Genomic DNA, 24,197 nt, shown 5'->3' with positions numbered 1-24,197 from the left:
TTTAATTTCATGTAATTAAAGACAAACTCATATAGTTAATTAAATTAATTTATTAAACTATGATTATTAATTAACTTGGAATGTTTTTAAATATATATATACATTATATATATTGAGTTCATTTATAAGAAATATAATTACTATATTATGTATATACTAATACTTTTAGTATATATATATATTTTAAATATAAATATATTTATTTTTTATTTTGTGTTAATATTATAAAAATTATAAGTTATAAAATTATTAATTGTAATAGATACACTTTATAGTATACAACTTATAATGTCTTTTAACACATACACTTTATATTATATATTAAGTTCATTTATAAAGAATATAATTACTATTATATAAATTAATTACTAAATTATATATATACCTTTGTTTATAAAAATTTATAATATATAAACTTAATTATCTGAAAAGAAGTTGTGAGATTAGAGTAGTTTTGAAACTGAGTTATTTTTGTTAAATTTTATGTAACTAAGGATAAATTCATATAATTAATTAATAAAATTATAATTATTAATTAAATTGTAATGTCTTTTAACATCTATACTTTATATAAATTGGATTCATTTATAAAAAATATAATTACTATTTTGTATATACAGTATAATACTTTTAATATATATTTTAAATATATTTTTATTTTTATTTTATGTTAATATTATAAAAATTATAATTTATAAAATTATAAAATTCATATAGCAGAATTTCTTTTCTTGAGCTTATTAGAAAAGGACTATTAACTTACTTCACAATTTCCTAATCCAAATGTTCATGTAATTGATGCTTAAAAAAAAGAGAGAAAGATTAAAACCCTAGCCACTCCTTTTTTTTTCCTTTCTTTTTTCTCTTTTAACCGTTCCTTTAGTCCTTGTTCTTTCCCAACTGCCACGCTCCTTCTTCTTTCTTTTCTCCCTAGCAGCCCAACCATAGCCATGCCTTGTCGCCCCATGCTCTTTCAGTCTTTGTTCTTCCCCAGCTGCCACGCTCTTTCTTTTTCGTTTCTCCTCATCGGCCTAGCCACAACCACATCTTGTCACCCAACGCTCCGTCAATCCTTTTTCTTCCCCAGCTAGAACAGGAACTCTTTTCCTCGTGTGAACCCCTTAACTGGTATGACTTTATTCTTCAAGTTATCAATTATTTTGTTGTTGTGGTGCGTAAGGATGTTTGTGCTATGGCCATTTGTAAACCAATTAGGGATATGAATATGTAAAATTTTTTATTCATTTCTAAAGGTGTCAAGCATTCCAAGAATAGCTATAAGAAGGAAGTTGAAAAATGATTTAAATACATTTTGTTCTATGACTTGTCAAGAAAGAACAAATAGGACAACAGACTATAGCTTGTGATAATATTGGGACCTTAGATCTATTCAAGTGTTTCCTTGATTAGAGACATGGAATCAAAAGCTAAAATATGCAATTAACTGTAACAATAAAAGTGTGATAACATTGAATTCAGTATGTTTCAAAGCTGTATTTATTTTTGTCAAACTTGATTTAGACATTGATTTTGTTATTTTTATGTTTCTAGGTCTTTTGAAAAATGGATGTGGCTGACAAATGTGATGATAGTATTAATTATAATTGAAATAAGACACTCTCTCAATAGTCAACATATGTAGGGTCAAGTTCACAACAACCACCTTTAATTGAGCCTTCTAGAACTCCTACTAGTGGTAGTCAATCTTTGATCTCACCTACTGGAAGTAAACCTCCATTATATAGTTCAAGTACCAAGTGTCGTCGCAAATTAACTTTGGAGGTTTGGAATCATTTTGAAAAGAAAAATATCGATGGGTAAGATGTGGCAATTTGTAATTATTGTAAAGCTATTCTTAAGGCCAATAGCAAGATTAAAACAAAAGCTTTGAAAAATCAAATGAATACTTGTGCAAGGAGAAAAAATTCAGGCATTAAACAAGGCTTTGAAAAGCAAAAGCAACTTGGCATAGATACACAAGCTGATGGGAAGGTTCAGATTAGAAATTACACATTTGATCAAGACATTTCAAGACATGAGTTGGCTTGTGCTATAATCTTGCATGAGTATCCGCTTTCTATTGTTTCTCATGTTGGTTTTAAGAATTTTGTTACTAGTCTTCAACCCTTGTTTAGATAGTTTCTCACAATACAATTAAAGAGGATATTCACAAGATTTATTACTCAAAGAAATCCAACTTACAACAAAGGTTTGAGAAGTTAAAAAGTTGAATAGCAATCACGACGGATATGTGGACTTCAAATCAAAAGAAGGTTACATGTCTATCCTTGCTCATTATATTGATGAATCTTGGGAGTTGCAAAGCTATATCTTGAGGCAAGCAATTTTTATTCTAATTCTTTAAATTGTGTTATATTATAAATTAATGGTTTTATAAAAAAAATTTAAGCAAATTCATTAATATTATTTTGTAAACATTTAGATTTGTATATGTCCTAACACCTCACATGATGGATGTTCTTGCTTGAGAAATGATGAATGATTTGACTAAATGGAATATAGAGAGCAAACTCTCTACTATCACTATGGATAATTGTAGCTCCAATGATGGTATGATTTCTATTCTAGTGAATAACTTGAGTTTTGAACTTTTACTTGATGGAAGAATTTTTCACATGAGATGTTGTGCACATATATTGAATTTTGTTGTTAGAGATGGATTATCTGTGATTGAAGATATGATTGAAAATGTTTGTGATAGTGTAGTATATTGGTGAGCTAGTCTATCTAGATTGGAAAAATTTGAAGATGCGGCTCGTCAAGCTAAAGTGTCATATTCTAAAAAGTTGAGTCTAGATTATAGAACTAGATAGAATTCAACTTATGTGATGCTTCTGACTACTATAGGATACAAAGATCTCTTCCTTAAGTTGAAACTTAGAGACCAAGGTTACTCTTATGTGCCTAGTGAGTTAGACTAGGAGAGAGCAAAAAATCTTGCTGACAAGTTGGAAATGTTTTATGATCTCACCAATTTGTTTTCTGGGACAGAGTATCCTACTACATTTCTTTTTTTTTGTCAAAGTTTGTAAACTTTGAATTGCAATTGTGATTTGGATGTGCTCTAATGATGTGATAATTAGTGCAATGGCAAAGAAAATGTTTGATAAGTTTGAAAAATATTGGAAGGCTATTCATATTGTGCTAGTTGTGGTGATTATCTTAGATCATAGGTATAAAATGAAGGTGATTGAGTATTTTTTTTCTTAAAATTTATGGTGGTGTTGCAAATTATGAGATTGAAGAAGTTAGGAATACTTGTTATGATTTACTTCAATAATATTATAGTAGATCCACCAATCTAAAACCAAAGTCTTCTCAGAGTTCATTAGCAACAACATTTGATGAATCATCTGAACAAGATGATGGTATGTTGTATGAATTTCTGAATTCTTCTATTGATGGGCATGTGAAGTCAAAATTGGATCATTTTTTGGAAGACAAAGTTTTGCCATTTACTAAAACTTTTGATATTTTGAGTTAGTGGAAGACAATTGGGATAAAGTATCTCACTTTGCAAATGATGGCCAGAGATTTTCTTACTATTCTTATTTCTACAGTTGCATTTGAGTCAGCTTTTAGCACTGGTGGGAGAGTGGTGACTAACCATTGAAGTAAGATTAAATCATACACTTTGGAGGCATTGATGTGCACTTAAAATTAGTTGAGGAATGAAACGAAAGGTAATTAAACTCATTGTATTTTTATTTCATTTGTTTTCTTTAAAAAATTATCTATTATCCTAAGTGTTATATATATTCTTATTTTTTTTTATTTGTGTAAGATCATGTATAACAATTGAAGATTCAATTGCTATACTTGTTGATACTGACATGGAAGAAGATGATTGAATTGCTCATGAGCTTGCCTTATTCTCAATTTATAATGTTGTTTAACTAGTTGTTTGGATATTTATTTTAGTTATTTAAGTTTATGTTGTTGTTGTTTGGATATATGTGTTTGGTTATTTAAGTTTATGTTATTTGTTTGGATATTTGTGTTTAGTTATTTAAGTTTATGTTGTTATTTGAATATTTATGTATAGTTATTTAAGTTTATGTCGTTGTATGGATATTTGTTTTTAGTTATTTAAGTTTATGTTTAAGATCCTTGTTTTTGATTATTTAATTTAAATTTTATTATTTCTGTTGCTATTAATTTAATTAGTAGTTAATTTTATGAAATACGTAGAGAAATATTATTGTATATGTATACAGGTTTGGCTAATTGGGTACCCATGAAGAAGATTTTAATAATTTTTTAATTTAATTGGGTTTTTAAACGAGTTAGGGTAATTATAGGATAGTAAAATGTAATAGGGTTAAGGTTAGGATAATAATTTTTAAAATTATTCAGGTAATTAATAGAGTTAGGGTAGTTGATTTTGTATAACGTTAAGGTTCAAGTATCTCAAAATTATTGGGTACTCTACTCGTTGACAACCTTATGTAAAATTTTGCTTCAATGCATTCTAGATTTCAACACTTGAATCCATGTAAAATATGGTTGAAGCTGTGTTTTGAGATACAGAGTCCAATAGCGAGGCAACTATGAAGTTGTTCCAGTAGATCCATGAAGGGTATAAAAGGTCTGCTACTGCTAGTTTTGGTATGGTCTCATTTATGAATCCTAAGATGTTCCTGATGGAAAGTGCTAAAAATGAAAAAACTACTCCAAGCCACATAGTTATTTGTGGTTAATTTAGGATTGATTATGATTGACCTTGGACAGTCTATGTGATGGAATATTTGTTGTGTCAATTCAGATGTTGCTTGAGATACTTGTGGTTTCAAAGCAATTGATTCAGTAGTAGACTCGGCCATTTGACTACAGCTAAATGCTAGATGATGAAATAAATTAGAAGAAAATGAAAAACTTGCTAGTGATTTATGTGAAAACTGAAACAGATAATAGTAGTAAACAAAAAAAAAATGAACAAACTTGCAATCATTGTTGATTTCTTGAAATGGATCTCTGCAACAGCCATACTTGCTCTAATACAATGTCAGAAAATGAGAGACTGCACAGAGGGTATGAAGGAATGTGAGTACATTCTCTAATAACAAAATCAAGGGTACAAAGAGTATATATACATGTGCTTTAGTTAACCTGAAAGAAGGTAAAAGAGAATTAATTACAGCTTTAACTAAAAACTAACATTTAAAAACTTAAATAGCAAAATTTTTCAACGGTCACTACACTAAGCCTATATTCAGCTGATAAGGTGCGTTTCTTTAATTAAATGAAATTGTGCATTTTATTTCTTCTCCTTTGTCCAGCCTTCTGCTTTCCTCATCTCTTCTTTAATCAGGGATCTTTATTTCCCTTTATTTCTTAAGCTTCCTGGACTTATTATCAATACACTATTTGATACATCCATAATCTATGTTAATTTGTTTTAACATAAGCAATATTTTAAATGTTTTGTAAAAACAATTGAAATTCGTTGAAATGGCAAAGGGAAGAGATTGAAAACAAAACAAGACTCGTATTTAATTTTTCTTATATAAGGATTCATTTATTTGTATTCCTACTCTATGTATATATGAATTTTACATATTGTTGTATAGAAATAAAAAAATTGACTAAATTTTAATTCAAAGATAAAGAAAAGCGAAATTAAATCATTATGAGATATGGGTGAATTAAAAATTAAAAAAAAATGAAGTTGATAATTTTAGAAAGTATAATACTTAAAAAAATTCATGAATTATTGAAAAAATTTAAATTTATTTTTATTCTTTTGTTGTATTTAATCAAGTTCTTATAATCAAATAAACCTTTATAATTAATAATTGACTAATTATCATTAATCAATATGCCACTTGTCATTTGACGCTTATGTGGTGCTGACGTGAATAATAAAAAATGTCACATGATTATATCATCGTATAATACTAACATGTCATGCCATCAATTATTATGCTACGTTAATGTGTCACATGATGTAAAATGAAAGATTGTATTTTAATTAATAATAATTAATTAATCAATAATTTTAAAAATTTATTTAATTTAAAATAAAAATATAAAAATTTAATTAAATATAATAAAAAATAAAAATTTATTTAAATTGTTTTAAATAGATAATTTTTTTAAAAGATATCATACCATTTGAAAATGATAATTATAGTTAAAATTGGGCTTTTATAGCTATAAGCCCATTCAAATACCTGCAGAAGAAAGAAACCCTAGAAAATTAGTATAAAACCCTGACATTTCCCAACTGAGCCGCTCAATCCTTTTATGAAGGCCAGTGAAAGAAAAGACAGAGCCAGGAAAAGATGCAGATATTCGTGAAAACCCTCACCGGCAAGACCATAACTCTCGAGGTCGAGAGCAGCGACACTATTGATAATGTCAAAGCCAAGATCCAAGACAAAGAAGGTTATTTTTCGCTTCCTTTCCTTTCCAGTTGTTTCACTTCATTTCTTCTTAAAATCAGAAATCACTTCAAAAAATTTAACTTGTATGAACTAACAGGAATCCCGCCGGACCAACAGCGTCTCATCTTCGCCGGAAAACAGCTCGAAGATGGCCGGACCTTGGCTGACTACAACATCCAGAAAGGTTTCTCTTTTGGGTTTAATTTTTTTTAACGATATTTTTAATTTTTTATTTTGATTAATATACTTGAACTAAGGTTTTGCTTTTCTGGTTCTTTTTTGGGTAGAATCAACGCTTCATCTTGTTTTGAGGTTGAGAGGTGGAATCATTGAGCCTTCTTTGATGGCTTTGGCTCGCAAATACAACCAAGACAAAATGATTTGCCGCAAGTAAGCTCCTTCTTTTTCCCTGTACTTTGTTTTATTTTATGGGTATTTTTTAGTTATTGGTAAGGGGGACCTGACTTAGCCTCTACTGTTTAGTTGAAATGAGATAGAGGTCATACGAGGTCCCAAAAATGATTGTAACCATTCTTCAACTTTGTCAGCTGAGCTAATTTTCTTGGCAGTTGGTTTTCATGAATGGCACAATGGAAAGAACCAAGAAATAAATTCCATTCAAATTTTTAATGTTTGGTATCAGTGATAATGGGACTACAAGTTGAACCCTCTTTTGAAGTAAAAGAATGTAACGGAGGGCATCCTAGTTCCCAACATTAAAATTTCCATTCTTTAACTTTGTCAACTGGTCTAATCTTTACTTGCAGTTGATTTTCTAGTGTGGTACATGATATTTGATGCTTTGCTCCTTGTGTATGACACTAGATAAAGTTCAAGATTAGTTTTTTCTAATTGCTTTGAGGCTTATTTGAAAACACTTATTGTGGTGTTGTTGTGGAGATTGATGTCTCATATAATGTAGGATTGTAGTGAATGATTAAGTCGAAGGGCCAAACAGACATGAACTAGTATACTCTGATTCTTCAATAGGACAATGTCATTTTATCAGTTAATTTTTTGCTGTTTTGTTGAATATTATAGTGTAAGTGGTATCGCAATGTAAAACTATTAAATATTTGTGAATGTTCTTAATTTGTTGAGTTTTTGGTCACTGAAAAATCTTATTTCCCTAATTTTTTTATTTGCTAGATGTTATGCTCGCTTGCATCCAAGAGCTGTGAACTGTCGAAAGAAGAAGTGCGGTCATAGCAATCAGGTTTGTGTTCTGTATTTGGGTTATATGTAGGTTGTAATATTCTTTGAACTTCCTCTTGTTGCTATGAACTAAATATTCCTTAACCTTGTTGCAGTTGAGGCCCAAGAAGAAGATCAAGTAAACTAAGAGTGGCGTTATAATAGCTGCTTTAAAAGGATTTGAATATCAGACTTGGAAAATTTTCCCATTTAGTTCTTCGCTGTTCTGTTTTGTTGAACTGTGATATCTGGATTTGGCAATTGATGAAGATTTTGAGTTTAAATTGAGGTTCAATTTTATGTTTGACTAGGGTAGGTATTTTCCTTGTTGCTCTAATCTCCGCAAAATGTTGTAAGAGAGGATTTAGTATTGACCTGGAGTTCCTAACACTGCCGTCCACCAAAAAGAGTTGAAAAAAGAAAAGTTGCAACTTGCAAGGCGAATTCTCAATTGAATATCTGTCAAGCTTTTATCGTAGGTTACGGAAAATGCGACTTCGTCAGTATGAATGTAAGCGTAAGAGTTTAACCGTAATGGGACCTATTTATGAATTAGACTAAACAGATGGGCATGCATGTGAACAAACAAAGCAGCAATCGAGAGGTCTATGTGGGCTTGGCTTAATAGAAATGCAGAGGATAAGCGAGACCATGTAATTTCCCTATAATCTAGTGGTACTAGGGCTTACAATGCCCCACAGTCATTTTGTATCATGAGCGTCGCATTTTGTCTCATTTTAAAGCGACCACTGAAGAAGAGTCCTTAACATTAATTTAGTCATTAGGCCTGTTCATCTCTTGGGCTCGGTCTATCACTCGCCCACACCCTCAACCGTCACAAGAAGGCCTATTGATATCTACTCAGCTTTCTAGCCCCTTGGCACCTAACCGGGCTTCAGCCTCAAACTTCTGGCCTAGGTGCTGTTGAGCCCTTTTTGTGCCGAACCACTTAATTCAGTCTTCTCACTATTTTGCACATCTGTTTCCAAACCTAGGGCTATCATTGTTAGAACTCGAGGTCAATACTTGACCAGATTCAAAATCTTTACTTGCTCCTGTATGGCGATCCCTGCTTATCGAGACGACGTTCTGACCGGTGCTATCCACGGTTTTGGAGCAAGCCCCATCTTCAACATTGCACCACTGTCGAGCTTCGGAATTAGTTCAGGGGAGTAGTCTGCTACTGCTTCTGATAGCTTATATGCTTCCCACGCTTAGTTCTGCAATTCTCTCCTGCTCATCTCCGCCAGAGAGGCCAAAACGAGGAAACACTGTCCATTAAAATGGAACTTAATTTTGGTTGGAAAACTCATCTTATTAACCACCTCTCTCAACAAAATTGCATAATCAAACCGTTCCCTTCTCTTGGTAACCCTATCAATTTTGATGAATTTGCTCCATTTACTCCCTATAGAACTAAAAACATCTTCATGTCATAAATGGAAAGGCATGTTTTCCACTTTGACCCAAGTTTGGCATGACACTACTGTCCTCCAAGTTGTAAGGTTTTAGATACTTGTAAAAGGGTAGTTGTGAAAGGGACAGGATTGTTGGAAAAAAGTAAAAATGATGTATAGAAGGGGGTAGATAGAAAGATTGGAGTAGCTCTTAAAGTATTAAGTGTCGTGGTAAATAGAAGAGATTAGATAAATAGTAAAGTAATGATTGAGGATAAGTAATGAAGTATATGTGAAAAGCTATATGCAAACAAGTTAGAAACAAAATATGTACGTGAATAAATACAAAAGAAAAAAGGTATATGTGAATAGATATACGAGAATAAGGTAAGAGAGAGAAACGCTTTTCAGGAAAAGGTTAAGAGTAATACCTCTTAACTACTTCTATATTTAAGCCACTAAACTAAACTCTCCAGAACTTCTAAAGATAAAAGTAACTCATGAACCCTACCACTTATTCTTAATTACTTTCACTGTCATCTGTGTGAAGTAGTATTTCACTTGTTTTAATTCTATGTGAAGTAGTGCTTCACTTATTCTAATTGTTCTCATTATTCTTTGTACAACATTACACTGTAAAACAAAATTCTTTAGAGAATAGGTAATGACCAAAATCAACTATCTACAATTTGCTCCCTGTATAAGATTTTTTTTAAAAGATAATTCTTATGTATTAATTTAAGAAAAACTTTTATTTTGTACTATAACGAATTGTACTATAACACATTTTACTGTAACACCTCGAGCAGTACCACCTTAGATAGTAACACTTGAAACAGTAATGTTTTAGGTAATAACACCTTAAGCAGTAAGGCCTTAGGTAGTAACATGCTGGTGTAAGGTGTGATGTTAATATCTTGTGTAATATTTGATTGATTATGTAATAATATATTTTTCATATAAAATAAGATTTTCAAGCTACAAATTGTAGAAGAAAAGTTAATCTTTTTCATAAAAAAATGCTGATTCTATGTGCCCTATAAATATGAAGCTATTATGAACAATTTTCTTTATTCAGATTCAAAGTAAAGCAAATTCCAAGCTAAACAAAATTTAGAGCAAAGTCGGTTCTTTTGTGAATCTTGGTTTTTTTGAGCAAGTAAGTTTTTCTTCTACTTCTTGTAATTTCTTGTTTGCCTTCTTTGTATCTTTTTACTTGTATTTTTCTTACGTTTCAAATAAATTTGAATTTCTTTTGCTTATTGCCCCTTGTATGAAGATTTTTTTTAATTGAAATATGAAACAAGAAATTTTTCATGCATGAGATAAAGGTTTTTGATTGAAAGAAAATTATATATATATATATATATATAAATGTTCAAGAAGATAAACAATGTTTGATTTTAGAAAAAGAACATAGCAAAAAGAAAGAAAAAAATTAATTATATATATTTTGAATAGTAACTTGTGTGCATGGACTCCTTGCGCACAAGTGCTGCGTGTTGTTCTTTTATTTGTGCTGTGAGCAACTTTATTTGTTGCTATTCATAATTTTTTTAACAACCAAATCAATAAAAATATTAATAAAATTTATAATTTTGATAAGTTTTTTTAATTTATATATATTTATGCTAATAAGAATAAAAACATTATTATCTATGATATTTATCTCTTTTTCCATCATTATGTTTGTAGGCCTCTTTTCCATCTTCCTCTATGTCTAGGACACGTTTAGCTCCAAAGATCCATTATAGTGAGCTTAGAAGGGCTATAGCAAGGAAAAAGACCATTGCATATAAAAGGAAGAGTATTGCATTTGAAATTGTTCCTGCTAAGAAGTTTAAAGTAAGAAAGACTGGTGAAGTTGCTCTTATTCTTGAAAACTAGGAAGATGAAGTTATTAGAGAAATAAAAGAAAATCGTTTTTGGGAAGAGGTTCGTGCTAGACAGGTTGAGGAACATCCTTCTAAATTCGCTGGATATGATTAGAATTGTCTATGCTCAAAAACAGCTCTTCATAAAAGAGTTGGTATTCCAAGGCGGTCAATTTTGAAGTTCAAGTATAGGTGTGGTGAATTTTTACTTTCTGCTACTAAACTATTACATCCCATTTTTGGAAAGATTGTCAATGGCACTAGGACCTAAGTGGGTATGGCCCTCTAAACCCTAGTAAGCCTTCTAACGTCATTCTATTATCAATTAATCACATTTGGCTCATTTGTCATCATTATCATCATACATGTATAACATGAGTCAGATAATCATAAACATCCATACATGGACGAATCACACAATTAAGACTTCTCAACATAAGAGGTGTGAACAATTTCATTCATAGTAATTGTATCTAGTACATTTCATATAAATTCTGAAATTGACAATCGAGGTGCTTATAAGGCCTCATGTCAAAATTCATAGCATTTACATAACATTATGAGAGATATCTTGCCATTCAATGTCTTAATAGTTATCCAAAAACAAACATTTATAAATGAAAATTTAAAGATCGACTCATCAAGTGAAACATGACCCTGACTCCCTAAGCTTAAAGGGTTGTTATGTCACTTATCGAAGGAAGAACATACCATGTTTTCGTGAAACGGGTGCTCAACAACTATCATTAATTTGTAAAAAAAAAAATGGAGGAATACTAATGTGTGAGTCACAAAGACTCTGTAAATGGATATAGGAAGGGGACAAGTTAAAGGGTTAAAGCTTTTGCACTATTAACGTTTATATAATCATGCACTTATGATATTTCAAATATGTATAAGGAACTTGTAAGAGAATAATAACACGTTCAAATAAGTTTTAGAAATTCGTTGGAAATAGGGACCATTCCTTTAAATCATTGAGTAGAGGGTTCAAATAAACTAGGAAAACACTTTTTATGCCCGATGAAATCATTTAATCCTTTAAAACCAATTCAAATGCAAAACCTTTTGAATCACATCCAAAAAAGGCTAGCTTATGTATTAATCATCTCATATCATGGAAGTGAGGCTTTCCTTCTAGAGTTTAACAACCATGGACTTGAAAGTCAAGGAATTCGGACTATTTGATTCCAAATCTCATACATCAACTTTACCTCTTACTTTCATAATAGACTAAGGAATGTTGTCCCAACTTTTTATGAAGCATGCCATCACAAACAATACACGTCATAGTTATTAAATAAAATAAACTACATCATTAACATGCATCAAGTAACATTAATCAATTAACATTCATCATCTCACATTTGTGATCGAATAACCCTAATATAACTTTCATCAACATGAGTGCCCACAAATGGGGGAATGGAATCGCCACCTCACTCCCTTACTCACAATATGGTAATGAAAAAATCCTTCAATACCTTATAAAATTTGTTAATGGAATAATCCCCGTTAACCATAGGTAACAACCAACATTTCACGTCTTAACATCGAATACTCATCTCATAGTTCATCATCATTCATTAGAATCATAGTGTTCATTTGGCATCATGTTGTGCCCTCATACTCATAATGTGTGGTATATGGAACCACCTCACATACTTAGCATCATGACATTTAACATGTACTTATTTTTATATCATGGGTTATGTGGAATATATCTCATATATCTTAATATAATTTACATCATATGCCTATTCTCATTCATGCAGTATGTGGTAATGTCATCACATACAAATTAACATACATACAACATGTAGTCATTCATAACTTCATCCAATTTGAGGAATTCATCATCACATAATCATAGCGATTTAGCATGCTCCAAGCATTTCATACACATCTCATAGAGTGGTTGTTTTGGTAAAACACTTGAAAGAACTTGTTCCCCCTTGTTGAAAACTAATACATAATAGAATATTTATGTATACATAGTAGATTTGAAAACCATTTCAAAACAATTTATCATCAAGAAAAACATTTTCACTTTGCAAAACTTTTATGTGAAACAATACTCATCAAATCATGTTTCAACTTTACATACCAAAATAATTTCAAAGTAGTGTATCCACTCATCTTGACAAGATGCGTATTCTTTTCTTAAGCTTTGAGTCACCAAATCTTGCTTGTCAATAGTCTTGAGCTCCAATAATCACCTAACAACACAAATCCTAACATAAGCTCGTAGTTTCTAGCAAAAACCCATTTTTAGAAACTAGGAGATTCATTGAAAGATCCTTCCTTTAAGTTCTAATAAATTTCCATCCTTCAATTCCAATTCATAAATGAACAACCTTAACTTTCCTTACCTTCACAATCTCCTTGAAAGGCAAGACCCCTAAAATCTACAACTCAAAAATGGATCTAAATGAGCTAAAATTAAAAAATCTAGTGTTAGGTCATGCCTATGAAGTTTAAACTCAAAAAATGTCAAATTTTACCTTAGATTTGAGTTGGATGGTTGAATCTTTGTCCAATGGGGTCTGGGGAGGTTGGAAGAATGTTTGGATGGTGTTGGGGACGAGTTGGAGGCTAGAAATGTGTGAAATGGATTTTAGGGCTCAAATTGGGGTTTATATATATTTTTTCCATGTTGGAGCTTAAGAAACGACTTCTTGATTTCCAAGAATCGATTCTTTGGAATTCCAAGACTTGCAAGAACCAACTTATTGATTTCTTAGAATTGATTTTTCTAGTTCAGAAACGTTTTTGACTTGCAAGAATCGACTTCTCAATTTCTAGGAATCAATTCTTTTAATCCAGAAGCTATTCTCTCTTGCAAGAATTGATCTTTCCATGCTTGAGGTCGATTCTTGATGCTTTTAATAACTATCTAAAGTTCATATATGTCTTGGAATTGACCTCTCTTGCCTTAGAATCAATTCTTAAAGCTTAGATTTGTAAAAATTGGCTTTCTCTGGTCATCATTTCATATCATACTCTCATCCAATCATATTACATCAACTATTACATCATCATAGCAAGAATTTCACACCAATATAGTTGGGAAAACTCATCCAACATTTGAAATTGTATAGAATCATAATTCATTCACATAATCCATGGGCGATCATATTAAAGCCTAATCAATATCTTTGGTTTCTTTCTTTTTTCATCCATTCTTGAAACCATCATTTTCCCATGAATGTAACTTAATAGTATGGAGAGTTTGAACATCAAATGACAAGAAACTTTGATTGATAATGATCACCAATATATAATTCATAAAGTTCAAATTCTTTTGCCAATTTCAATCATAAGAAAAAAAATTAAGGTTTCACATTCTTTCCCCTCCAAGAAAATTCATCCTCGAATTCACAACAACATAATAGACCACGATATTGAAAATAAATGCCGGTACTTCACCGTCATCTTGTCTTCAGGTTCCCATGTCACCTTTTCAATGGAGTGATTGTGCCATTGCACCTTGATCGAAGCCTTTTTTTTAGAGTGAAGTTTTTTAACTTGCCTATCCAAAATGGCTATAGGCTTATCCACATAACTGAAGTAATTCTTCAATGGAATGGTCTCATGTCGAATCACATGAGATGAATCCACATGGTACTTCTATAATACTGAAACATGGAATATCGAGTGGACGCTAGCAAGATTTAGTAGAAGTACTAGTATATAAGCAACGACTCCAATCTTCTCAAGGATTTCAAATGGACCAATATAACCTCAAGCTTAACTTATCCATTTTTCTAAATCTCTTAATGCCCTTAGTTGGCAAGACTCTAAGGAATACATGATCCTCGACCTCAAACTCTAAATCTCGACGTTTATGGTTGGCGTATGACTTTTGAAACCTTTGTGCCGTCAACATCCTTTCTTTATTCAATTGTATCTTGTTAGTGGTCTCTTGAACAATCTCCGATCGAAGTAACTTCTGCTTATCAACCTCAAACCAACATATGGGTGATTTACATCTCTGTCCATATAAAGCCTTATAAGGTGTCATCTGAATATTAGACTAAAGGCTATTATTATAAGCAAACTCGACCAATGGAAAGTGTCGATCCCATGTGACTCCAAAGTCTACAACATAAGCTCTCAACATATTTCCTAAGGTTTGAATAATCCTTTCAGACAGTCTGTTTGTTTGTGGGTGAAAATCATTACTAAAATTTAACTTAGTCCCTAATGCTTTTTAAATTTTTCCCTAAAATCAACTAGTGAATTAGATGCTTATATTTGACATTATAGGGACTAGAACTCCATGCAATTACACTATCTCATCCATGTACAATCGAGAATACTGTGCCATTCCATAGATGGTCCTCACTAGAAGAAAATGAGTGAACTTAGTCAGTGTATCCATTAGCAGCTAAATAGAATCATACCCTTTATTTGTATAGGGTAGTCCAATCACAAAATCCATTAAGATATGTTCCTAGTTCCATTTGGGAATAGGTAAGGGCTTTAATAAGTTGGTAGGCTTTTGATGCTTTGCATTACCTTGTTGGCACACTAAGCATTTGGTTACATACTCAGCCACATCTCTCTTTAGACCTTCCCACTAGTACATTTTTTTTCATGTCTTGGTACATTTTACTAGTGCTTGGATGTACTATATAGGCTACTACATGGGCTTCTTCTAAGATCTCTTATCTCAAATCATCAACATCTAACATATACATTCTAGACCCGTATTTGAGTAATCTATTAGTGCCTTTAGTGAACAACTGTTCTTTCTATTAGAATGAGCCCTACAACCAATTGAGATTGGTCAAGGCTTAGTTCTAATCGTGTAATTATATCATTCACATTGAATGATTAAAGGTTTTCATTCATCAATAAGACATCAATTATAAAAGTTATAAGTCCACTAGATGAAGTTCATGACATTAATATGCTTTGCAAGAGAATTGAAATAGGTTGCAATTATGAGATCCTTATACATGAAAGTATAAGCTCTAAATGTTTTTGGTCGATGTATCATTGAGACTAAAGATAAATGAAGCTTAGAAATTGGTGTATTCTATATTCCTTACTTGGGAAGTACACAGCTGATCTTATATGTTAAAGTGAAGAGATACTTGAAACTAGAATGTAGGTGCTTATTCCATGAACAAGTTCACTGAACATGACTCAACATGAGAAATGCATTTGGTATCTCACTTTAATGTCTATGCAAATAGTTCTCATGTGCTAATCATGTAAATACTCTTCAGACTTTAGATAGCAGGTTGTCTTATATATGAAGTTTTATATATTTGTTCATATCCCTACGGGTCCTACCAAGGATGCCAAAATAAGATATGATTAGTTGTAGCGTGAAGTATGTGAAGGTAAATGAGTAGTTAAGAAAAGAATCATCACCCTAAGTGATTTAGGGGATATATCCTAATAGTTCTTGGTTATTAGCTTGTTGAAGTCCTTGGTCAAGGTGACTTGAAGATTATGAAAAAGAGTTTCATAAGTCTCTATAAAGCTAACGATGTAACGTCAAGAATGAATATGGAGATCAATAAAAGTAGACACTATATCATGCTCTTATCATTGTCAAGGTATATGATGATAAAATGAATTACACTGATAGACTATACACTGAAAGGTTGTCAAAGAACTTTTTGACTCTCGTACAATTAGGTGGCTATGATGCATTGCTAAATGCCAATCTTGGTCTATGAAATTGAATTAGTTAATTTAATAAAAATTATAATTCAATTCCATTGCCAATATATTAAGAATTTAATGGGTCACACACAATAAGTTGCATTATGAATTAAATTAGGAGTGTGATGATTTAAGTTGGACTTAAAAAATACTCTAGATTTTTAACTTCTATGGACTTAATTAAAATAGTTTAATTAACAATAAGGCCAATATTATAACTAATTATAATATTAAAGCCTTAATTGCAAACAAATAAAGTAAATTTAATTTAATTTAATTTTAATTTACAATAACTTATTTAAAAAAGTTTAATTAAGTGTTGGGCCAATATTAAAAAGGTTATAATAATGAGGTCTTATTTGTAGTTTAAGAAGTTAATTAACCTAGATATAAATATCACTTTTTAGCTACTCCTCACAAAACTAGTGAAACACACAAATTAGGGTTTTAACTTATTAGCAAACTAACAAGAAAAGCATAGTTGCACACTTCCTTGAGTGACTTGAAAAAATAGTTTTCCAATTTTGTGATTTGGCTAGGAGGAGTGTGATTGTGTGGAGAGAACAAGTTGTTGTCCACCTTACTAGCACAAAGGAATAGTTGAGAAAGCTCCCACTTTGAGAATGTTCAAGTGCAATCGTGTGTGCAACCGTTGGGGCCCAAGCATTAAAGTGGCTCGAATATTTTTGCTCCCTTTGTGGCATTCAGGGGTCAAACAAGGAAAGGTACCATCGTGATAGCCACATTACTTGGTGAAGGTAATCTTATTTTTCTAATTATTCCATTCTTTTAGTTTTGTTTGTATTAAAACCACCAAAGAGATCTATGGTAGGTGTGGCATGTTTATATTATTCGTTTACAATTTTTTTGTGTTTCATTTCACTACGTTTAATCAGATTATGCCATTTTCAATAGCGATATCAGAGCCTCCCCTAACTCATTTTAATACAAAACTATATCTCGTTGTTGTTAACTCAATGCTTAACTTGGGTATGAGGTGTTCGGGTTCAAGCTGGTAAGGATTTAAAAATTTTCAAATCTATTTTGGAATTGTTTCAATATTCTAATATGATTTTTAGTGTCTTAATTTTGAAGATTGATATGTACATCAGATGCATAAAAGAAATTGGCAAAATAAAATTCAGTTTCATGGAAATATGATGTAGTTTTGGTGATAAAATTAGATTCTGTCCAGCTTTGCTAGTGGTCCAGTTTTCAGCCATTAATAGGGGTTTTAAGGCCTCTAAAATTTCTAGAAAAATTTAAAAGCCATGAACATTGGAATCGTTCCTAGTGCATTGTCGACCAGTAGTAAATAGTGGTGTAAAAATCAAGCCATACTTTTAGTTAAGTATGGCAGTTTAAATAAGGCCTAATTTTGTTCGATTTGTTGCACTTATTGGCTGACTTTTAGAGTTAGAAATAAGTTCAAAAGTTGCTTGATAAGATGGCTAAATTTAAGGGATTAAATCCCTAAATTTGTGCCACCATAGAGCCACACAAGTGTCTAAAATCATGACTATGCCTAGTAAACATAGGTCATCGTGGTAGCCATATGTTAGCTGACTAGAAATAAAATTTGAGGAATTAATTCCTTGATTTAGAGTCGTTTTAAAATAGAAAACCATAGCTTCGCCAATGTTACCGGCAAAAGTAATAGGCTATGGTTTTTGGTGATTTTGCCAATCAATTTACATCCAAAAATCATGAAAATTAATAAGAAAAGGTTTCATATGTTAGCTAACCATGATTAAAAATTCGGTATTAAATTCCTTAATTTGGAGCCGCTTCAAGCCACAAAACCATGATTGGTACAATGCTACTAGCAGCTTGGAAAAGTCATGGTTTTGAGAATTTTAAATGTCCATATTTGAAGCCTAAATTGGAGCAATCAAGAACACTAATTGGCTGACTAATATTTTATGAAAATGATTCCATGAAAGATAAATTTAACATATTTAAATTAAGAAATTTGATTCCTTAAATTGAGGATGTCAAAATTTATTTGAACACATCAATAAATCAAGGAATTTGATTCCTAGGAGTTATGGAAGTTTAAACTTATGGGCAAGACTTTTATCATGAATTAATTTACTTCCTTTAAGGAAGAAAATTTGAATTTGACACAGAAAACGAAGTAAGGATTTTTGTCTTAAATATTAGATTTAAATTACATAATGAGATTAGGTAATTGAAGACATATAATCTTTAATTTAAAATGGATTAGTAAAAGGTTACCTAAACTGTTTGGAAAGTATAAATTAAAATAGTTTTAATTTATAAAATTTTAATTCTAACCCTAATAAGATTAAGTGTGGATAATGTTACTAATTTTGATTAGAAATACTTTCCATTTATGAAAAAAGTTTCATTTATAGAATTAATTGGTTACCCGAAATTTGAAATTGGTAAAACTTAAATGTAAAAAATTGCTAATCTCAAATACCGTATGTGATTAACAATATGAATGAGACATGTCTTTAAATGTTATTCGTATTGATGAATGTATGTGGATGATACAGACTTAGGCTCAATATCATTGTGCTACGGTTAAATGTAAATTTTTGATATTTTTGAAATAAGGCTGACATGTTCTACCTTAACTCTTTATCTCAGTTTCTAAAATTCTTTTCTCATCTTACTCCCTTCGAATGTAACTCACAGTTTCTATATTCATATTAATTAGAATTAGAATAGATTAGGAATTGCATTTTTTAAAATCAAAGATGACGAACCAAGGTGACAAGGAGGACAAGGAGATTACAAGCAAACTTTAAAGATGTTGTATGTAATCCCTTAAGTTTGACCAAGCTAATTTCCTTTCATGGTTCAAGGAAATTAGTATAGTTAAAATCTATAATCATCCAAAGTAGTTTACATATGATAGATTTATTTTATGTGATCTAATAAATGCTATGCAATGCAAAGTAGTCTACATGTGATAGATTTATTTTATGTGATTTAATAAATACTATGCATGCAAAGATGAGACATTAAAAAAAATCAAAAACAAAATCCTTCATTATATATTGAGTCACATGCCACAAATGGCCAAGTTGCCTTCCACAATATAGCAAAATAACTTGGTTACTCTTTTAATTATAGGTTTGTTGAGAAAACTCAAGGCCATACTTTTAAATGAGTATGTTTGAGCTATTGGTGGGTCTTACTCAACTAGTTTCATAAAATTCGGATGCGTGAAAACTTGATTATTATGAAACTAGAGGCAACAACTAGGTGAAACATATATGATATGTTCAGGCAATGTGTTGCCACCTAGCTGATCTAGGGGCTATATAGAGATACAATTGTTAAGCACAATTGCATACCTAATTCACCTATCATGATTTGTTGAGAAAACTCAAGACCATGACTAGAATGGATGAGATCCTAGCCTGTTAGAAGGATACTGTTAGAGACTTTCCGAAATGACCTTAATGGTTGTTGTTTTGCATATAAAATAGTGGGAGAACTATTTAAAATCTTAAAACTTTGTTTTAAATAGTTTATGCATGTTATTTACTAATTGCATTATTTTATTCAAACAAATTTATATACATTGCAAATGGCCAATAATCTATCATTACAAGGCATCTTGGATGTAAATAAACTCACTAGCCCAAATTTCCTATATTTGTCTCAGAATCTCAAAATGGTCTTGAAACAGGAAAAGAAATCATACGCCATTGATACTCTTATTCCACCAATCTCTACTATTGGTGCTAGTACTAAGGATAAGGAAGCATATCAACATCATAAAGAGGACGATGATCAGGTAGCATGTGTGATGTTGGCTAGTATGACTTGAGCTCCAAAAATAGCATGAGCACATGGATGTATAATTCATGATTCTCCACCTTAGAGAACTATTTGATAAGGAATGGCACACTGAGACATATGAGATCTCTAAGAAACTATTCCGATGCAAGAAGGTAGAAGGCAGTTCTGTTAAACCCTATGTGCTAAAGATGATTAGACTCATCGAGAGACTTGGACAATGGGATTAGTGATGGATCATGAGCTAAGTATAGACTTAGTTTTACAATCTTTTATTAACATCTTCAGCAGTTTGTGATGAACTTCCATATGAATCAATTGGAAGCCATTTTTTCCAAACTTCTGAACATGCTGGACACAATAGAGAAGTCCATTAGGAAAGATAAGGGATCATTGTTTCTTGTTTCTTTTCCAAAGGCTTATATGAAGCAACAAAAGAAGAAAGCGTAAAAGGTGAAAAGGGTAAAATCCCAAAAAGGCACTGAAGCCTAAAAAAGGTGCAAAAAAAGACAAAGAGAAGAATATTTGCCATCATTGTGGCAAACTTAGGCATTGAAGGGGCTATTGCAAGGGTTACCTAGCTATTGTGAGCAAAAGAAGGAAGCTTCTTGAAGTTTCTAATTCAACTTTATATTTTAAAGGCATATAATACCTTAAAATTGGTTTTCATATGTATGACATATTACAGGGGCCAAGGATAAAGATGCGTAGGAGCTTAGTTGAGAAGGTGACCCCATGGATAAACTACATACAACATTGGATGCTACATAAAGAGGTTACACTCTTTTATATTTTGATATATTGGATAATTTATTGGAACATTTTTGAAATATTATTTTGATAAGTATAAGTCTAGATACGCATGCAGATAAAGCTAAATATAAAACTTTCACAAAATATTCACCACTAGAAAAAATAAATTCACCCCCCAAACTTAAATTAAATATTATCCTCAATGTTAAAAAAATAAAAAAGGTAAAGAATACTCTTCTGATAGTTAGATGAATCTAGTGAAGCTCTAATCTTCATTTTCATCTCCATCATTCTATGCTTCATTGATACTCCTAGGAGGATTAAGTGCTAGTGGAAGGGAGTACATGTCCATTCCCATAAAAGCACCACAAGCTCGAAACATATGGTCCATATGTTGATTACATTGGGTCTGATAAGTCATGTGTTACTCAAACCGGTTCCTAAGTTGCTCAATTAAGTGCTCAAGGTTCTCAATTCTCTGAGTCATTGATAGTTGTTGTTGTCTTGGTCGAGGGGGTAGAGAATGGTGTGTAAAAGAAAAACTACCCTTAGAAGAATTTTGAACCTATATGAGGATGAGATTGAGATTAATTGGAAGTTTAGGGGCAACAACTCCCTCACTAGCATCTTAATTTATACCAACTTACTTGCACATAGTTGTAATCAGAGAAGGGAACCACAAGCCTATATGCATTGATTGTGCAATGTGAATCATGGTTTTGTAAATTACGCAGTCAATATCAATTGTGAGTCTAGTCATGATGGAAAGAATAAGGATGGCTCGATCTTTTATGACATCACTAGATATGTGGTAAGAAGTAATTTGAAAGCTACAAAATATAACCACATCTTATAAGTTGGTTTCATCACATTCCTCTTGAATGAAACTGGTTCATTATTGAAAAATCGCCATTAAGCACCTTCTTCATAGAGTATATGAATGATATCATCTCAATCTTGATGCTCAGCCAAATATTGACCATATCCATCGTTATCAATAGTAGAAGTTTCATAAAATTCATTAATGGCATGGCTCGAGAATGAAACTAATTTACCTCATAGAAAAATAAATCATTAGTAGCTTTAACAATGTTAACGTAATATTCTCTTTCTAGAAAGACATTCGTAGTTACTGGCAAGGCACAAAATTTTTTCTAGTGGCATCCATCAATCATTGGTTGAAGGTCAAGGCATGTGATCAACCCCTGAGCTAGTCCTCGTTCGGGTTGTTTAATTTTGTTGGCAAGAGAATTGACGTGTCCAGTCACAACGTCAGCTGACACAAATCTAGTATGATCAAACAAACCACTGGAATTTGGTCTTGCCCATTTGGTGTCATTCTCAAATTCCCTACAATTCATTCTTAACCAAAAGAAAAGAAAAGTACCAACAAAATACAGACCACCAACAATATTAGCCCATATGCCTTTTCATTAAAATAAAATAATACCCATAATATCAAGTAAAAATATAGCAATTAAATTTTTTTAGATTACTAGGCATAAAAAAAGATTTAAAAGCAAGAAACTTACCCATATTTCCAATTTCAACTTACTAGAGAAATTTAAAGCACAAATCCAAACAATCTACTATACTTATGAAATAACTAAGCACAGTATCTCAAAAATCATCAATACTCGTCACAAATTTCCAACAAAATAAATAATGTGAAGTAAGTCAATAATATTTTTTAAAAATAATAAAAAAAGAAGAAAAAGAAAGAAAGAATATATATATATATATATATATGAAGAAAGAAAAAAAAAATTGAAACTTACTTGAAAGTTGGAGCAAATATGTTGAAAGTATATGTGGGTAATTGGTATGGAGGAATATTGATGAATGGAGAAGGGTTGTGAAAAGATGAGTAGAGGAGAGATGGAGAGTAATAGGTAGGAAAAAATGTGTGAAAGTGCATAAATTTGCACTTAGGGGGGAAGGGTAGGTGAGTGGTTTGATTGGGGGTGTGAATGAAAATGGGTTTAAGTGTGAGAGGTGGGTTGCCCAAATTTGGCAACCCACAAGAAAGGAAAAATTCAAGTGGGCTGCCCATTGTTGGCAACCCACTATAGCGGGGCCGTACCCACTTTGGGGGAATCCGTGAGGACGTTCCCTTACTTTTTGAGTGCCATGGCCTGCGGTTTTTAAATTTTTTGGATAATATAATAATGAATCAACACTCTATTTAGTCAGTTCCACCTAACTTTTCTTTATCTATCAGTTGTTCCTTTTATGTTTCTTCGTTTCTCATGATAGGACTTCAAATTTATTTAGATAAACTTAAGAGTTGTACTATCCCATCTGTTATTCAATTTTCTACCTATGCAAGTATACGTATTGCAAAGATAATATAGAGATAAGTGGAGTGTCGATCCCATAGAGAATTGAGTTAATCTTTACTATTAACTACAAAAAGTTAGCACATCTTAATTTTATCTAAACAATTAAAATTAAAAAAAATTGAAACTAATAAACTAATAATCAACACTAATATATAAGCAAAATTACTTCTAGTGATTACCAGACCTAAGATTATGATATCCCTCAGTACTTCATCTGAATATTGTCTCTCTTTCTTAACTCAATTTAATGGATTAAGTTCCTAACCTAGAGTCTTAAATTATTTACAAGTCTCTGTCGAGTTTCTTATAAAAATATCTCTTTTAATTAATTTACTATGTCTTTGCAAATTAAATTGAAGAGAGATTTATTAAGCTTGTGCTCTAATTTTGGCTACGTATGGCTTATAGGTGTTTGTTTACCCTATATGCAATCAAACGACCTAATCAACCAAGTGCATTTGATTATACGTTATTCTATTCAAGGTCTACCTAAATATCCTTCATCAAGGTTTAACCTAGGTTTTTAATTCAATCTAATTGGTGATCAGGTAATTAGAAACATTAAGAACATAGTAAAATAAACAACTTAAATCCTTCAAACATACGTAAAAGAGAGATAAATAATTCATACTACATATTAGGTTCAATAATAATTTTAGATAAAAAGTTTAGTTCCCCATCAAGTCACACATCACCATTGAATAAAGTTTAACCATTCAAATCAAATTAAGAAAAATAAAAAAATAATAAAAAGATAGAAAAACCCAAGAA

The 24,197-nt window shown here is 31.4% G+C and overlaps 1 protein-coding gene across 1 annotated transcript; it reads left to right on the top strand.

The window, feature by feature from the left end:
- The first annotated feature begins 6,248 nt into the window (after window positions 1–6,248).
- On the top strand, window positions 6,249–7,885 carry LOC110420355 (ubiquitin-ribosomal protein eL40 fusion protein). The gene is made up of 5 exons (XM_021433636.2): window positions 6,249–6,408; window positions 6,505–6,591; window positions 6,695–6,797; window positions 7,557–7,623; window positions 7,718–7,885. Exons 1-5 carry the CDS (start codon window positions 6,306–6,308, stop codon window positions 7,742–7,744), a joined length of 387 nt encoding a protein of 128 aa, XP_021289311.1. The 5' UTR covers window positions 6,249–6,305; the 3' UTR covers window positions 7,745–7,885.
- The last annotated feature ends 16,312 nt before the right edge of the window (window positions 7,886–24,197 follow it).

Source organism: Theobroma umbraticum, unplaced genomic scaffold (genome assembly GCF_002168275.2).
Source record: "Theobroma umbraticum cultivar Fairchild unplaced genomic scaffold, ASM216827v3 scaffold_86.0, whole genome shotgun sequence".
In the NCBI taxonomy this organism is placed as follows: Eukaryota; Viridiplantae; Streptophyta; class Magnoliopsida; order Malvales; family Malvaceae; genus Theobroma; species Theobroma umbraticum.
This window is presented reverse-complemented; position numbering and strand designations above follow the sequence as displayed.

Coding starts and splice junctions, on each gene's coding strand:
- LOC110420355 (XM_021433636.2), top strand. CDS start 6,306: ATGCAGATATTCGTGAAAACCCTCACCGGCAAGACCATAACTCTCGAG. Junction 6,592..6,694: donor TGACTACAACATCCAGAAAG/GTTTCTCTTTTG, acceptor TTTTTTGGGTAG/AATCAACGCTTCATCTTGTT. Junction 7,624..7,717: donor AGTGCGGTCATAGCAATCAG/GTTTGTGTTCTG, acceptor ACCTTGTTGCAG/TTGAGGCCCAAGAAGAAGAT.